This window comes from Hemiscyllium ocellatum, chromosome 48 (assembly GCF_020745735.1).
Source record: "Hemiscyllium ocellatum isolate sHemOce1 chromosome 48, sHemOce1.pat.X.cur, whole genome shotgun sequence".
NCBI lineage: Eukaryota > Metazoa > Chordata > Chondrichthyes > Orectolobiformes > Hemiscylliidae > Hemiscyllium > Hemiscyllium ocellatum.
Genome location: NC_083448.1, coordinates 11,509,338 through 11,523,917, shown reverse-complemented (window position 1 = coordinate 11,523,917; position 14,580 = coordinate 11,509,338). Strand labels below are relative to the sequence as shown.

Here is a 14,580-nt window from a genome sequence, read left to right as displayed (position 1 = left end):
TCTTGCACAGCTCCTATACGAGAATAGAGGAAAAGAATTCTCCAACGACAGTAATACATGCTCAGCATCAGCACTCAGTATATTTGAACACTGGGTCTTACGATAAGATCAGTCAGATAGTCCTTTTGGTAGTTGTCACCGTGGTTTTCAGCTACACCATTCACCGACAGCGTGTAGTTATAATATTTGGAGTTTCCAACCTGCACAAAAAAAGTTACATTCAGTCAATTGGTTGACAAAAAGTTTTACAGTCAAAAGTGTTCCTCTGTAGAAGGATACTTTACCCTGAATGTTGGGTCACTTTTCTCCTCAAATATTACTTTAAATGGTCCCCAGGAACAGGGTGACTCTCAAAACTTGGCAGAACATACTGGGGACAAAAAGATTTGCTGTGCATCATGAGGAACAGTATTCTTCAGCAATATTTGCTGCTACAGCCTTCCCAGACTTAGTACCAGGAATAACAACTGAAGGCTGAAATGCCAACATAAGCTCTTGAGATCATTGTTTCTTCGGGCTCATACCCATGCTAAGGTATGATGGTGGATCGTATCACTGGGTTAAAATTTACCTTTGAAGAATTTGTATCATTCTGAAGCTATGGATATTTGAAGGGAATATTAAAAGCCAACCCTGGAGCTTTTCAGGGTTTGATGAACCTCTTGGGATATTTCTTGTTACCAATGGTTTCTGACCAGCTGAGTACAACAGCATGGGGAATTAGGTGTTCCTAACACAACTCATCACCAGATGATGCTCATGAGGATAAAGCAATGGTTGGAATTCCAGTCCTGCTAGAATAGAGTCATCAGTCTGATGCAATGAAAACATCTGCGCAGTCTTCCACAGCTTGTACAGATATGACCTTGGCTGCGCCTCCTCTGTGGTGCTGCAGTCGAGTGATGTTGAAAGCATAAAGGCAATTCTGAGATCATCTTGTAAAACTATTGCAAACATGACCAAAAGTAGTAGGCAGCAGAATCCCATCCCCGCAGCAAAAGGTATTGTAACCATGGCAAGTGCAAGTATAGAGGAACCTTGATTGTCCGAATACCAATTATCCGAATTTTGGATTATCCAATGACGATCTCAAAGTCCCGACAGAAACATTACATCAAAGAGGAGTTTCAACACTGATCACATCTTTTGTTTACAATAATTAAAAATGAACTCAGTTGACTGAAATGCTGCCGAGAACAGTCCTGGACATCGATGGGAGCCCAGGTACCATCTCCAAATGACTGCCTGCCTGCGTGCTCTCTCCCTCTCTCCCCGCACTTTAGTTTGAGTTCTGCACAAGGGTGTACCCAAAACACCCCTTTCCCAGATAATCTCTCCAACATTATCCTGTGCAGGGCAAAGGTGGAACCTGTCAAAATATTGCAGCAAACGTGTGTGTGTTTGTGTGTGCGCTATTTTGAGACTCTCTCCCCCTCCCCTGTAACTTGTTTTACAGTTTGTCACAACACAAATGATGCAATGTTGAGAAGACCATATAGAGTCATAGAGATGTACAGCACGGAAACAGACCCTTCGGTCCAACCCGTCCATGCCGACCAGATATCCCAATCCAATCAAGTCCCACCTGCCAGCACCCAGCCCATATCCCTCCAAACCCTTCCTATTCATATACCCATCCAGATGCCTCTTAAATGTTGCAATTATACCAGCCTCCACCACATCCTCTGGCAGTTTATGCCATACACGTACCACCCTCTGTGTGAAAAGGTTGTCCCTTAGGTTTCTTTTATATCTTTCCCCTCTCACCCTAAACCTATGCCCTCTAGTTCTGGACTCCCCGATCCCAGGGAAAAGACTTTGTCTATTTATCCTATCCACGCCCCTCATAATTTTGTAAACCTCTATAAGGTCACCCCTCAGCCTCCGACGCTCCAGGGAAAACAGCCCCAACCTGTTCAGTCTCTCCCTGTAGCTCAAATCCTCCAACCCTGGCAACATCCTTGTAAATCTTTTCTGAACCCTTTCAAGTTTCACAACATCTTTCTGATAGGAAGGAGACCAGAATTGCATGCAATATTCCAACAGTGGCCTAACCAATGTCCTGTACAGCTGCAACATGACCTCCAAACTCCTGTAGTCAATACTCTGATCAATAAAGGAAAGCATACCAAACGCCTTCTTCACTATCCTATCTACCTGCAACTCCACTTTCAAGGAGCTATGAACCTGCACTCCAAGGTTTCTTTGTTCAGCAACACTCCCTAAGACCTTATCATTAAGTGAATAAGTCCTGCTAAGATTTGCTTTCCCAAGATGCAGCACCTCACATTTATCTGAATTAAACTCCATCTGCCACTTCTCAGCCCATTGGCCCATCTGGTCTAGATCCTGTTGTAATCTGAGGTAACCCTCTTCGCTGTCCACTACACCTCCAATTTTGTTATCATCTGCAAACTAACTAGCTGAAACTCTTATGCTCGCATCCAAATCATTTGTGTAAATGACAAAAAGTAGAGGGCCCAGCACCGATCCTTGTGGCACTCCACTGGTCACAGGCCTCCAGTCTGAAAAACAACCCTCCACCACCCTCCATCTTCTACCTTTGAGCCAGTTCTGTATCCAAATGGTTAGTTCTCCTTGTATTCCATGAGATCCAACCTTGCTAATCAGTCTCCCATGGGGAGCCTTGTCGAACGCCTTACTGAAGTCCATATAGATCACATCTACTGCTCTGTCCTCATTAATCGTCTTTGTTACTTCTTCAAAAAACTCAATCAAGTTTGTGAGACATGATTTCCCACGCACAAATCCATGTTGACCATCCCTAATCAGTCCTTGCCTTTCCAAATACATGTACATCCTGTCCCTCAAGATTCCCTCCAACAACTTGCCCACCACCAAGGTCAGGCTCACCAGTCTATAGTTCCCTGGCTTGTCTTTACCGCCCTTCTTAAACAGTGGCACCACATTTGCCAACCTCCAGTCTTCTGGCACCTCACCTGTGACTATCGATGATACAAATATCTCAGCAAGAGCCCAGCAATCACTTCTCTAGCTTCCCACAGAGTTCTCGGGTACACCTGATCAGGTCCTGGAGATTTATCCACCTTTAACCATTTCAAGACATCCAGCACTTCCTCCTCTGCAATCTGGACATTTTGCAAGGTGTCACCATCTATTTCCCTACACTCTATATCTTCCATATCCTTTTCCACAGTAAATACTGATGCAAAATATTCATTTAGTATCTCCCCCATTTTTTGTGGCTCCACACAAAGGCTGCCTTACTGATGTTTGAGGGGCCCTATTCTCTCCCTAGTTACCCTTTTGTCCTTAATATATTCGTAAAAACCCTTTGGATTCTCCTTAATTCTATTTAAAGCTATCTCATGTCCCCGTTTTGCCCTCCTGATTTCCCTCTTAAGTGTACTCCTACTTGCTTCTAAGGACTCACTCGATCTATCCTGTCTATACCTGACATCTGCCTCCTTTTTCTTAACCAAACCCTCAATTTCTTTAGTCATCCAGCATTCCCTATACCTACCAGCCTTCCCTTTCACCCTGACAGGAATATACTTTCTCTGGATTCTTGTTATCTCATTTCTGAAGGCTTCCCATTTTCCAGCTGTCCCTTTACATCTGCCTCCAATCAGCTTTCGAAAATTCTTGCTTCATACTGTCAAAATTGGCCTTTCTCCAACTTAGAACTTCAACTTTTAGATCTGGTCTATCCTTTTCCATCACTTTTTTAAAATGAATAGAATTATGGTCGCTGGCCCCAAAGTGCTCTCCCACTGACACCTCAGTCACCTGCCCTGCCTTATTTCCCAAGAGTAGGTCAAGTTTTGCACCTTTTCTAGTTGGTACATCCACATACTGAATCAGAAAATTGTCTTGTACACACTTAAGAAATTCCTCTCTATCTAAACCTTTAACACTAAGGCAGTCCCAGTTGATGTTTGGAAAGTTAAAATCCCCTACCGTAACCACCCTATTATTCTTACAGATAGCTGAGATCTCCTTACAAGTTTGTTTCTCAATTTCCCTCTGACTATTCGTGGGTCTATAGTACAATCCCAATAAGGTGATTATCCCTTTCTTATTTCTCAGTTCCACCCAAATAACTTCCCTGGATGTATTTCCGGGAATATCCTCCCTCAGCACAGCTGTAATGCTATCCCTTAGCAAAAATGCCACTCCCCCTCCTCTCGCCTCCCTTTCTATCCTTCCTTTTCACTTTGCATCCTGGGACATTAAGCTGCCAGTCTTGTCCATCCCTGAGCCATGTTTCCATAATTGCAATGGTATCCCAGTCCCATGTTCAACTGGGACAACACATCCATCTTAGGACAAGCCAAACAGGGACACGCATGAGAATTCCTAGAAGCATGGCATTCCAACTGGAATTCTATCAACAAACACCTCATTAGACCCCATCTACCATCCCCTGAGAAAAAGATCAGGAAATGACATCACCACGGGATAATGATATCACCACAGGAAATGACAACACCAACCCAAAGAAACCCAAACATATAAATAGAAAGCAGGAATCATGTACAGTGCTTCGCCTGAGGCCCACTGAAATCTTACCTAATAGGGTGGCGAAACATCTGGAAATGAACCTTCCAGCTCAGCCAGCAAACCTACATCCAGAAGTTAAAGTCACCCACAACAACAACCCTGTAACTTCTGCACCTTTCCAAAATCTGCCTCCCAATCTGCTCCTCCGTGTCTCTGTTGCTACTGGGGGTCTATAGAAAGCTCCCAATAAAGTAACTGCTGTTTTCCTGTTTCTGACTTCTACCCATACTGACTCAGTAGATAAACACTCCTCGACGACCTCCCTTTCTTCTGCCGTGATACTATCCCTGATGAGCAATGCCACTCCCCCACCTCTTTTTTTCTCCCTTCCTATTTCATTTCAAACATTTAAACCCCGGAACATCCAATAACCTTTCCTGTCCCTTTGATATCCAAGTCTCCGTAATGGCCACAGTATCATAGCTCCAAGTACTGATCCATGCTCTGAGTTCGTCACCCTTATTCCTGATACTTCTTGTGTTAAAATAGACAAACTTCAACCCATCACACTGACTGCAACTTTGCCTTATCCACTGTCTATCCCTCCTGACAGATGCCCTGTATGCTGTATCTGCCTGGTCACTAGCTACCCCATCCTCTGATCTGCAGCTCCAGTTCCAATCCCCCTGCTAAGAGCTCGAGCAAACCTCCCACTCAGGATATTGGTACCCCTCCGGTTCAGGTACAACCCATCCTTCTCGTACACGTCCTGTCTTCCGCAGAAGGTATCCCAATAATCCACATATCTGAAACTCTTCCTCCTACACCAGCCCTGCAGCCATGTGTTCATCAGCACTTGCTGTCTATTCCTAGCCTCACTTGCCCGTGGCACTGGTAGCAATCCTGAGATTACAACTTTGCTTGTCCACCTTTTAGCTTCCAACTTGACTCCCTATATTCACTTTTCAGGTCCTCATCCCTTTTCCTAGCTATGTCATTGGTACCGATGTGTACCACGACTTCTGGCTGCTCACCCACCCTCTTAAGAATCCTGTAGGCTTGATCCAAGACATCCCTGACCCTGGCATCTTGTTACTGATAATCATATCCCTTCACAAATTCTGCTCAATGAAGATGACTTTTCACTTACCAATCCATGCCAGTGATCCCAGCCTAAGGGGACATGGGCTGTTCCACCAACTGTAGCATGACCATACTGTCAAAAAAACAAACAAACATTACCAATGTCAAGCTGCATTTCTTGATCAATGATAACTCCTGTATCATCAAATTAATACTTGCTCAATGACAGAAATATCATTTCTGCAGTAGAAGAATTTTTGCTGCTTCTATAGGAATGTTCAGCCTGACCGCACTTTTATTGAAAGGCTTGAATGTAGAAATTGCTTGATTGTATAGCAACATGATGTTTTGCAGTCAAGGTGGGGGGAATGCCAGAGAATAAAGAAATGAGACCACTGCCAAAACAGCCCCACCCTCATTCATTCCCACAAAGCTTTTCCTCGGCCAGTGGTGTCAATCTGTGTATCAGATGAAAGCTTGGATACTCTGGTGAACATATCTTACTCATGGTGGCGTCAAATCCACGACTCCCTGCCCAGTAGTGTTTTGGGGAGGTGCTGGCATATTGGAAATGTCACTGAACTGGTCATCTAGAATTGCCAACGAATGTTCTGGGGACATGCGTTAGAATCGCAGCTGGTGAAATATGAATTTAATTTTCACGTATATTGAAATTAAAAGCTAGCCTTAGAATTATTGTTAGCCATTATCGATGATCACAAATACCCCTCGAGTTCATTAATGTCCTTCAGGGAAGGAAATCCACCATCTTTACTGAATGGGTTGAAATGGGAGTCCAGAGTCACAGCAATGTGGCTGACTCTTAACTGCCCTCTAGGCAAGTAGGAATGGGAAATAAATGCTGACCAGCCAGCAATGCCCATACCCCATGAAGGAATTTGAAAAACTCAACTGACAGTCAGTTGATGTTTTCAGTATGGCCAGAATGGAAATATTGAAGATTGAGATGGCAGATGTGGATAAGTGTGAGGTCATGCATTTTGGTTAAAACAAGAATGGGAATGCAATTTAAGCCCCCAAACAGTTTAAGCCTATACTGTTTGGAATTTAGAAGATCAAATTGAAATATAAAAGGTTTGGATAAAACAGACATGGAGTGGATGCTTGCTCTTGTGGGGCATTCTCAGACGAGAGGTCTTGTCTTAGGATAAGGGATCGCAAATTTAGATAGAGTTGCAGAAAAACGACTTCTTCCAAAGGGTTATGAATCTGTGGAATTTGCAACCATCAAGTGGGGTGAATGCTAGGACAGTGAGTAAATTTGAGGAGGAGGGAGACAGATTTTTAATTTTCAATAGGTTCAAGGGATATGGGGAGAAGGCAGGAAAATGGGAGTGAGAAACCTATCAGTCATGATTGAATGGTGGAGAAGACTCGATGGGCTGAATGCCCCAATTCTGCTCCTGAAGCTTATGAACTTATATCAAATTAGTTGAAGAGCCAATTATTCAAGAGTTTGTTTTTGAAAAAAAAATTAATAATCTTCAGAGTCCTGGACAGAGGAAAGTCAGTTCAATTGCCTTTTCACTCCCACCTTCTTCTGCAAAGGAAAAAGTGGAGAGTTTAAAAGTTTTTAAAGTTTAAATTTAAAGGTTTTAAGTTTAAATTTCAAATTACTTTTTAAAACAGCAATCCAACTGAGGAATAATTACGTTATCCGAGAAGGACAGTCTTTGAAATCAATCATTTCTGAATAAAATTAAAAGTCTGGCAGCACATTGCTCTAGTGTTCTCTATCTTGAAGATCAAAAGTAGCGTTGGTCAGGCAGACCACCTTGAGTGAGGTGACGAGATATCCAGAATGTTAATAAAGAGATGAAGCCACCTTGGTCAAACATGTCAATAGACAAAGTTCAGACAGCTATGTCAGGATGTGTAAACAACACTTGCCCAGGGAGATACAAAATGCAGGAACTCACCTCACCCACTTGTGTACACATTGTGAATTGCTGTGACAATGGAACCAACATTTGAAATGTTTGGTTTCCCATCCACTTCATGACAAATATTTGCACCATTGATCTGCTCAGTCTTTTTCAGCAACGACCTTGGTTTACAGACCTCTTATCTCTCTCAGTGCACTCAATATGTTGAAAATTGAATCAGTAAAATCTCTTTGATGTAAATGTCTTTTAAGACTAATGGGCTGAAGGATTGAACTGGATACCTTGAAAGCACTGCACCAATTTCCTAAAAGTACTCCAAAGTCAGTTATGGATCATTGAGTTTGTGCCATGCTGTCTATATTAATCGCACTTCCCAATACCTGACCCACAGTCTTGAATATTATGACCTTTCAAATGCTCATCCATATGCTTCTTACAAATTGCAATATTTCTCTTTCAGGCGGTGCACTCCACTATATACTTGATTTGGATTCGGCTTTTTGTGAATCTGCTAACTTGATCAACTGAAAGAGCTGACCACTCTTGAGATAAGATTACACCGATGCCTCACCAGTTTCAAAGTGAACTGACATAAGTGATGGCAGAAAGCTACTCAACTACACTGGAGATTGAGTTGGCTCAGTCATCCAAGTCCAATCTCCCTCTTAACCAAGATTCAGTCAAGTGTAATTTCAATACTGTTTGCGAGATACGGTGTAAACCATTTCAACTTTTCCTGTCAGGTTTTGAGACATAGAAATTAAGAAAAAAATAGGCTAAGGGAGGGGCAGGTCTGGTAGCTTAATGTGCCAGGGTACAGATGCCTTAGTTGGGACAGAGGTGGTGGAAAGAGGGGATGGGGAAGTTGCATTTCTAATGAAGGCAAGTATCACAGCAGTAGTCAGAGATGAAGTAACTAAAGGATCATCCAGTGAGGCTTTAAGGGTGGAGCTAAGAAATAAGGGGATGTTGACATTATTGGGGTTGTACTATAGACCCTCAAGTAATTATCGGGAATTAGAGAACAAATATGCAGAGAGATTGGTGAGACTTACAGGAGTAACACAGTTGTCATTGTCGGGGATTTTAATTTTTCTAACAGACTGGGACTGCCAGAGCATAAAGTGCTTAGATGTGGTGGAATTTGTTAAGTGCGTTGAGCAAAGTTTCCTCAAGCAGTATACAGAGAATCCAACTTGGGAATGGGAAAAGCTCGACTTACTCTTGGGAAACAGGGTCGGACAGGTGACTGAGGTGATAGTGGGGTTGAATTTTGGGACTATTAATGATAAAGTAGTTATGGAGAGGGACAAAACTGTCCACAGGTTCAAGTTCTAAACTGGGACAAGATGGATTTTGATGGAATTAGACAGGACTTGCATGGGTTGATTGGAGTAGTTTGTTTGCAGACAAAGCACCATCTGGCAAGTGGGAGGCCTTTAAAAGTGAGATAGCGAGAGTTCAAGATCTGTATGTTCCTGTGAGGGTGAAAGGCAAGGTTGGCAGAAATAGGGAACCTGGGATGTCAAGGGATATTGAGGATTTGACCAGGAAAAAAGGAGGAATGGCTCAGGTACAGGCAGCTGGGATCAAGAGAATCCCTGGAGGTACACAGGGAATATAAAAGTTTACTGAAGAAAATCAGGAATGTGAATGGGAGCACGAGATAGCCTTGGTTGAGAAGATTAGGGTGAATCCAAAGAGGTTCTTTCAGTATATTAAAGAAAAGAAATAACTGGAGAGGTAATAGGGCCCCTCAAGGACTAAAGTGGATATGTATGTGTGGAACTGCAGGAGATGGATGAGATTCTCAATGAATCTTTCTCCTCTGTGTATACTGTAGAGAAAGACCTGATGACTTGGTAACTTGGGGAAGTTAGTGGCGATATCATGGAGATAGTCCGTATCACAGTGGTGGAGGTGTGGGTCACATTAGAATGTATGGAGGTGGATAAATCTGCTGCTCCTGACCAAATGTATCCAAGAACACACCAAAGGCTAGAGAAGAAATTGCATAGGCCCCAGGTGATACTTTTGAGTCATTGTTAGCCACGGGTGAGGTTCCAGAATATTGGAGGGTAGTGAATATTGTGCCATTATTAGAGAAGGATTGCAAAGAAAAGGCTAGGAACTATACAACAGTAAGTCTAATATCTGTGGTAGATAAGTTACTTGAGAAGGTTCTGAGGAATAAGATATACATGCATTTGGAAAGACAGGGCTTGATGAGGAGTCAGCATGGCTTTGTTAGTGGCAGATCATGCCGTACAAATTTGTTAAGAGTTCTTTGATGAAGTGACCAGGAAGGTTGATGAGGGCAGGGTGGCAGACATGGTCTATATGGATTTCACCAAAGCCTTTGATAAGGTTCCACGTGGTAGGTTGCTCTGGAATGTTAGATCGTATGGAATCCAGGGTGAGCTGGCAAATTGGATATACAATTGGCTTGATGGGAGGAAGCAGTGAGTAATAGTGGAAGGATGCTTGTTGGACAGGAGGCCTGTGACTAGAGGAGTACCTGAGGGTCAGTGCTGGGCCTGTTGCTGTTTGTTATCTCTATCAATGATTTGGATGAGAATGTACAGGCATGATTAATAAGTTTGATGATGGCACGAAAATAGGTGGTATCATGGACAGTGAGGAAGGTTCTCAGAAATTGAAGCAGGACGACCTTGATCAGCTGGGCAAGTGGGCCAAGAAATGGCAAATGGAGTTTGATATGGATAAGTGTAAAGTCTTATGTTTTGGAAATTCAAATCAAGGCAGGAGTTTCAGGGTGAATGGCAAGGCCTTAAGAGTTGTAGTGGAACAGAGGGACCTTAGAGTTCTCGGAAAGTGGAGTCACAGATATATAGGGCAGTGAAGAAGGCTTTTGGCACACTGGCCTTCATCAGTTGGGACATTGAGTATAGAAGTTCCGAAGTTATGTTGCAGTTGAACATGACATTGGTGAGGCCGCATGGGGAGTACTATGTCCAGTTCTAGTCACCTTGCTACAGGAAGGATGTTACTAAACTGTTAAATAGCGGGGACATCATGTCAGCTGGGTTTTCAAATATTCTAAATTCTGTTCTTTTTGCTTGTCTTTCATTCAGTGGTGTGTTAATAAATTTGGTTTTAATTGAAGCCAAGTGGTTACACAAAGTGCATCACTCCTGGAATATCCACCTCACATCTGCCTAAAACAACTAAAAAAGTTAAAGTCTGCGCTACCTTCTTGAAATGTTTTGAGGCATGTAGCCTGGTCCATAGCACAACATGTTGAGGAAGTTGACAATGGGATTGTTTCCCCAAGCTCAGAAATCTAGAACACAGAGTCTCGTGATAATTGGATTTTTTTTCTCATGAAATTGCAGGGCCCCTTGCAGAAATATGTGTATCATCCATAAATACGGATGCGTGCTTAATCGCTAATGTTGTGCCTTTGTTTAAGAAGTAATGTAAGGAGAAGCCTGGGAACTACAGACCAGTAAATCTGACTTCAGTGGTGTGGAAATTGTTGGAAGCGATTCTGAAAGATGGGATTTATGTGCAGTTGGAAAGGTGAGGAATGATTCGGGACATTCAGCGTGGTTTTGTGTGAGGAAAATAGCGGCTGTCAAGCTTGGTTGAGTTTTTTTGAGGAATTAACCAAGAAGATTGACAAGGGCAAAGTAGTATACATTGTTTACTTGGATGTTCGTAAAGCCTTTGACAAAGTTCCGCATGGTAGACTAATCAGTAAAGTTAGATCACTTGGACTGTAGGGTGACCTTGCCAGTTGGATACAAAATTGGCTTCATGGCAGGTGAGAGAGTGTGATGGTGGAGGTTTGTTTTTCGTACTGGAGGCCTGTGTTCCACAGGGATTGGTGCTGGGTCCAATTGTATTTGTCATTTATATAAATGATTTAGATGAGAATATCAAAAACATGGTTAATAAGTTTGTGGATGACATCAAGCTTGGTGGGATAGTTGACAGCGAAGAAGATTATCTCAGATTACAAAGAAATTTTGAGCAACTGGGTCAATGCACTAAACAATGGTGAATGGAATTTAATTTGGATAAATGTGAGGTATTGAATTTTGGTGAAACAAAAGACACAACTTCTACAATTAAAAGTAGGGCCTTGGGCAGTGTTGTGCAACAGATAGACTTCAGGGTTCAGGTACATTATACTTTGAAGTTGTTTCATATGCTTGCCTTCATTGATCAAACTGTTGAATATTGGAGTTGGGATGTTGTGTTGAGATTGTCAGGACATTGGTGAATCTTGTGGAGTAGCATGCAGTTCTGGTCTCCCTGTCAGAGGAAGGATATTATGAAACTGGACAGGGCTCAGAAAAGATTTACCAGGGTGTTGCCAGGAATGGAGGGTTTGAGTTAAAAGGAGAAGCTGGATAGGTTGGGACTTCTTTCACTGGAGGTATGAGGTAGAGGGGTGACCTCAGAGGTTTATAAAATAATTATGGGAAGAGAAAAGGTGAATAACATGTATCTTTTCCCTCGGGTGAGGATTCCAAGACGAAAGGGCATATTTTTAAGGTGAGAGGAGAAAGATTCAAAAACAACATGGGGCAATTTCCATGTTGTGGAATGGTCTTCCAGAGGAAGTGCTGGATGTGGGTATAATTATATTGTTTAAAACACATTTAGGTAAGTACATGAATAAGAAATGTTTGGAGGGATATGGGCCAAGCAGATGGGACTAGTTTCATTTGGCATGGACTGGTTGGATTCAAGGGTTTGTTTCTGTTCTGCATAACTCTATAAGGGGGCAATCAATGTAACACTGGGCTAAGGAGAATTTTCTTCACCTGAACTGTCATGCATTTTTGTGAAGTTCTGTCCCAGAGGCCAGGGAATACACCGTTGTGGACAACAATTAAAGCAGAGAAATTTTTGGTCACTGTGGAATCCTAGGATAATGAAATGGGCAGCAAAATGGTTTGAGTGCAAGATCAGCTGTGATTAAATTTAACAGAGGGCTCGGTATTAAGGGCAAAATGATCCACTTCAGCTCCTGATTCTTCTTTCTAAGAATCAGTACATGAAACATAGAAATTAGTTTTAACCGCATTACCTTATTGAGGTATTTTCCTGCAAAGAAGGTCTGGTATCCATGCTTCTTTAAATAGACAGAGAAGACCTGTGGCTCCATAACCTTCTGCCACTGCACACTGCTGCAGTTTCCATTGAGGGAGTTGTTGCGCACCAGGTGATTGTGTGGATACTTTCCTGTCAAGATGGCACTGCGACTTGGACAGCACAGTGGGGTGACTACAAACTGCAAGGAAAGCAACCAAGCAACAGCATCAGAAGGAGCCCGAACCAGAGGCACTCATATCCAGGACAATTTACCGCCTTTGACATTTGAGAACCCAAGAATACCTTTCTGATCAGCAGGCTGAGCAAGCCACTCATTTGTACCAAGCTGCTCTAAGGTCTAATGAAATCATTTACCATCTTACATCAACTTCAGAAAGGGCATCAGATCAAACATGAGCAAGTAAAGCTTGAGAATTCCCACCAACCACCCTTACACAACTGATGAATCTGTGCTTCTACTTGTCTAACACCAGTGGATAGATCACAGTAGGTAGCAAGGACACAGAATGTCCTCTGGGTGAAAACCTTCCATCTCCATCACCAGGACTATCTCAGAAGCATCACGAATAACCAACAAGAGCAAAAAACCTACTCAACCTCATCCTCACCAGTCAACTTCTCTCAGAAGAATCTTTCGAGGTCACTGAGTCAAACGCACAGTTCTTATTGATATCAGGTCTCATCATTTCATTCATACTGTCAATCATGTAGGGTGACAATACAGCTGGACTGAAAAAGGGGTAGCTATTGAACACTTCCATCCAGCAATCAAAAGCTGGGGATCCGTGAAATACTATCGGTTATCAGAAGCATCAAAATTGTATTCAACCAATCTGTAACTTCAAAATCCAGCATTTTCTCACTTTTAGATTACCATCAATTTGGGGATCAACACTGAATCCACAATGAGTACAGAAGATGTGCACAAAGTTGAACAAATGGTTGGTGCACACTGAGCAAAGTTTATGATGGGACATCCTGGACTGAGAAAAGAAAGTAACGGTGAGAAACTAATTCAGTAAAAGACCAGTAACGAGGTGCTCTGCAAGAATGAGCTTACTTACTGCATTCGTGAATGTAACTCCTGCATTTCCAATTAAGGCCTGAGTCTTCTTCATAGGAGTCTGAAAACAGCAGGACACATCATAGTAAACAATGCTGTGCAGTCTGTGAAATAATCTTAATGTCAAATTGTTAACTTGAAACTTCTGACCTATATTCATTTGAGAATTCCTGCAAGAGATAATTCATATGCAATAAAGATGGCAGGTACTTGCATTGCCTTTCATAACATTTCAATGCAACTAATAACGGAACAACATTAATCAGGCCCTATTTGTGGCAAGATGAGTTGGGTCCTATCCCTTCCAAAAGCACTTTTGCTGAGACAGAATTTCAGTTGACAAGTCTATGACTGCCGTGGAACCAAGTCCCTTGATCAGTTATTGATTCATCCAAGTGCTGGCGCTGTGAGGCAGCAGTGCTAACCACTGTGCCACCGTGCCGCCCATAGATCCTAAGTTCCAAGTCTTTGGCTTGTTCATGCTGCTACCTACATGAAGCTCCCAACAGAAAATTTCATGTCTGCTGATGCACAACTCTTTCAACTTACAGCAGCAGCCAGCAGCATACAAGCACTGTCACTGGACTCGAATGATTTGGGAACATGGGTTTGAATCTGAGAAATGTGAATTTAGTTAATAGATCTGGAGTTAAAAGCATGTCCTAATGCCAATTAGGAATCCTGGTTAACATTCCAATTTGGTAATTGGCATAGTGGTTAGCACGGCAGTCTCACAGCACCAGTCACTAGAGTTCAGTTCCAGCCTTGTATCTCTGTGGAGTTTGCACATTCTCCCTCTGTCTGTGTGTGTTTCCGCCAGTTGACTTCCTCACATGCAGGTTAGGTGGAGTGGCCATGCTAAACTGTCCGTAGAGTCTGGGGATATGCAGGCAGGTGGATTAATCCTGGTAAATGCAGGGATCAAAGGATAAGGTGGTGGAGGGTGATTTGTTC

At 42.6% G+C, this 14,580-nt stretch overlaps 2 protein-coding genes across 4 annotated transcripts in view; one reads left to right on the top strand and one right to left on the bottom strand.

Annotated features, from left to right (window-relative positions):
• The window catches only part of polm (polymerase (DNA directed), mu), a 93,537-nt gene that overhangs the window by 24,890 nt on the left and 54,067 nt on the right, over window positions 1-14,580 (top strand). The window lies entirely within an intron of this gene.
• gnsb (glucosamine (N-acetyl)-6-sulfatase (Sanfilippo disease IIID), b) overlaps window positions 1-14,580 on the bottom strand; it is a 49,644-nt gene that overhangs the window by 17,436 nt on the left and 17,628 nt on the right. The window contains exons 2-5 of the mRNA XM_060856358.1: window positions 13,628-13,687; window positions 12,538-12,741; window positions 5,636-5,701; window positions 102-200 (exon numbers count right to left, since the gene is read on the bottom strand). Coding sequence (XP_060712341.1) covers window positions 102-200; window positions 5,636-5,701; window positions 12,538-12,741; window positions 13,628-13,687 — 429 coding nt within the window. The remainder of the gene's footprint in view (window positions 1-101; window positions 201-5,635; window positions 5,702-12,537; window positions 12,742-13,627; window positions 13,688-14,580) is intronic.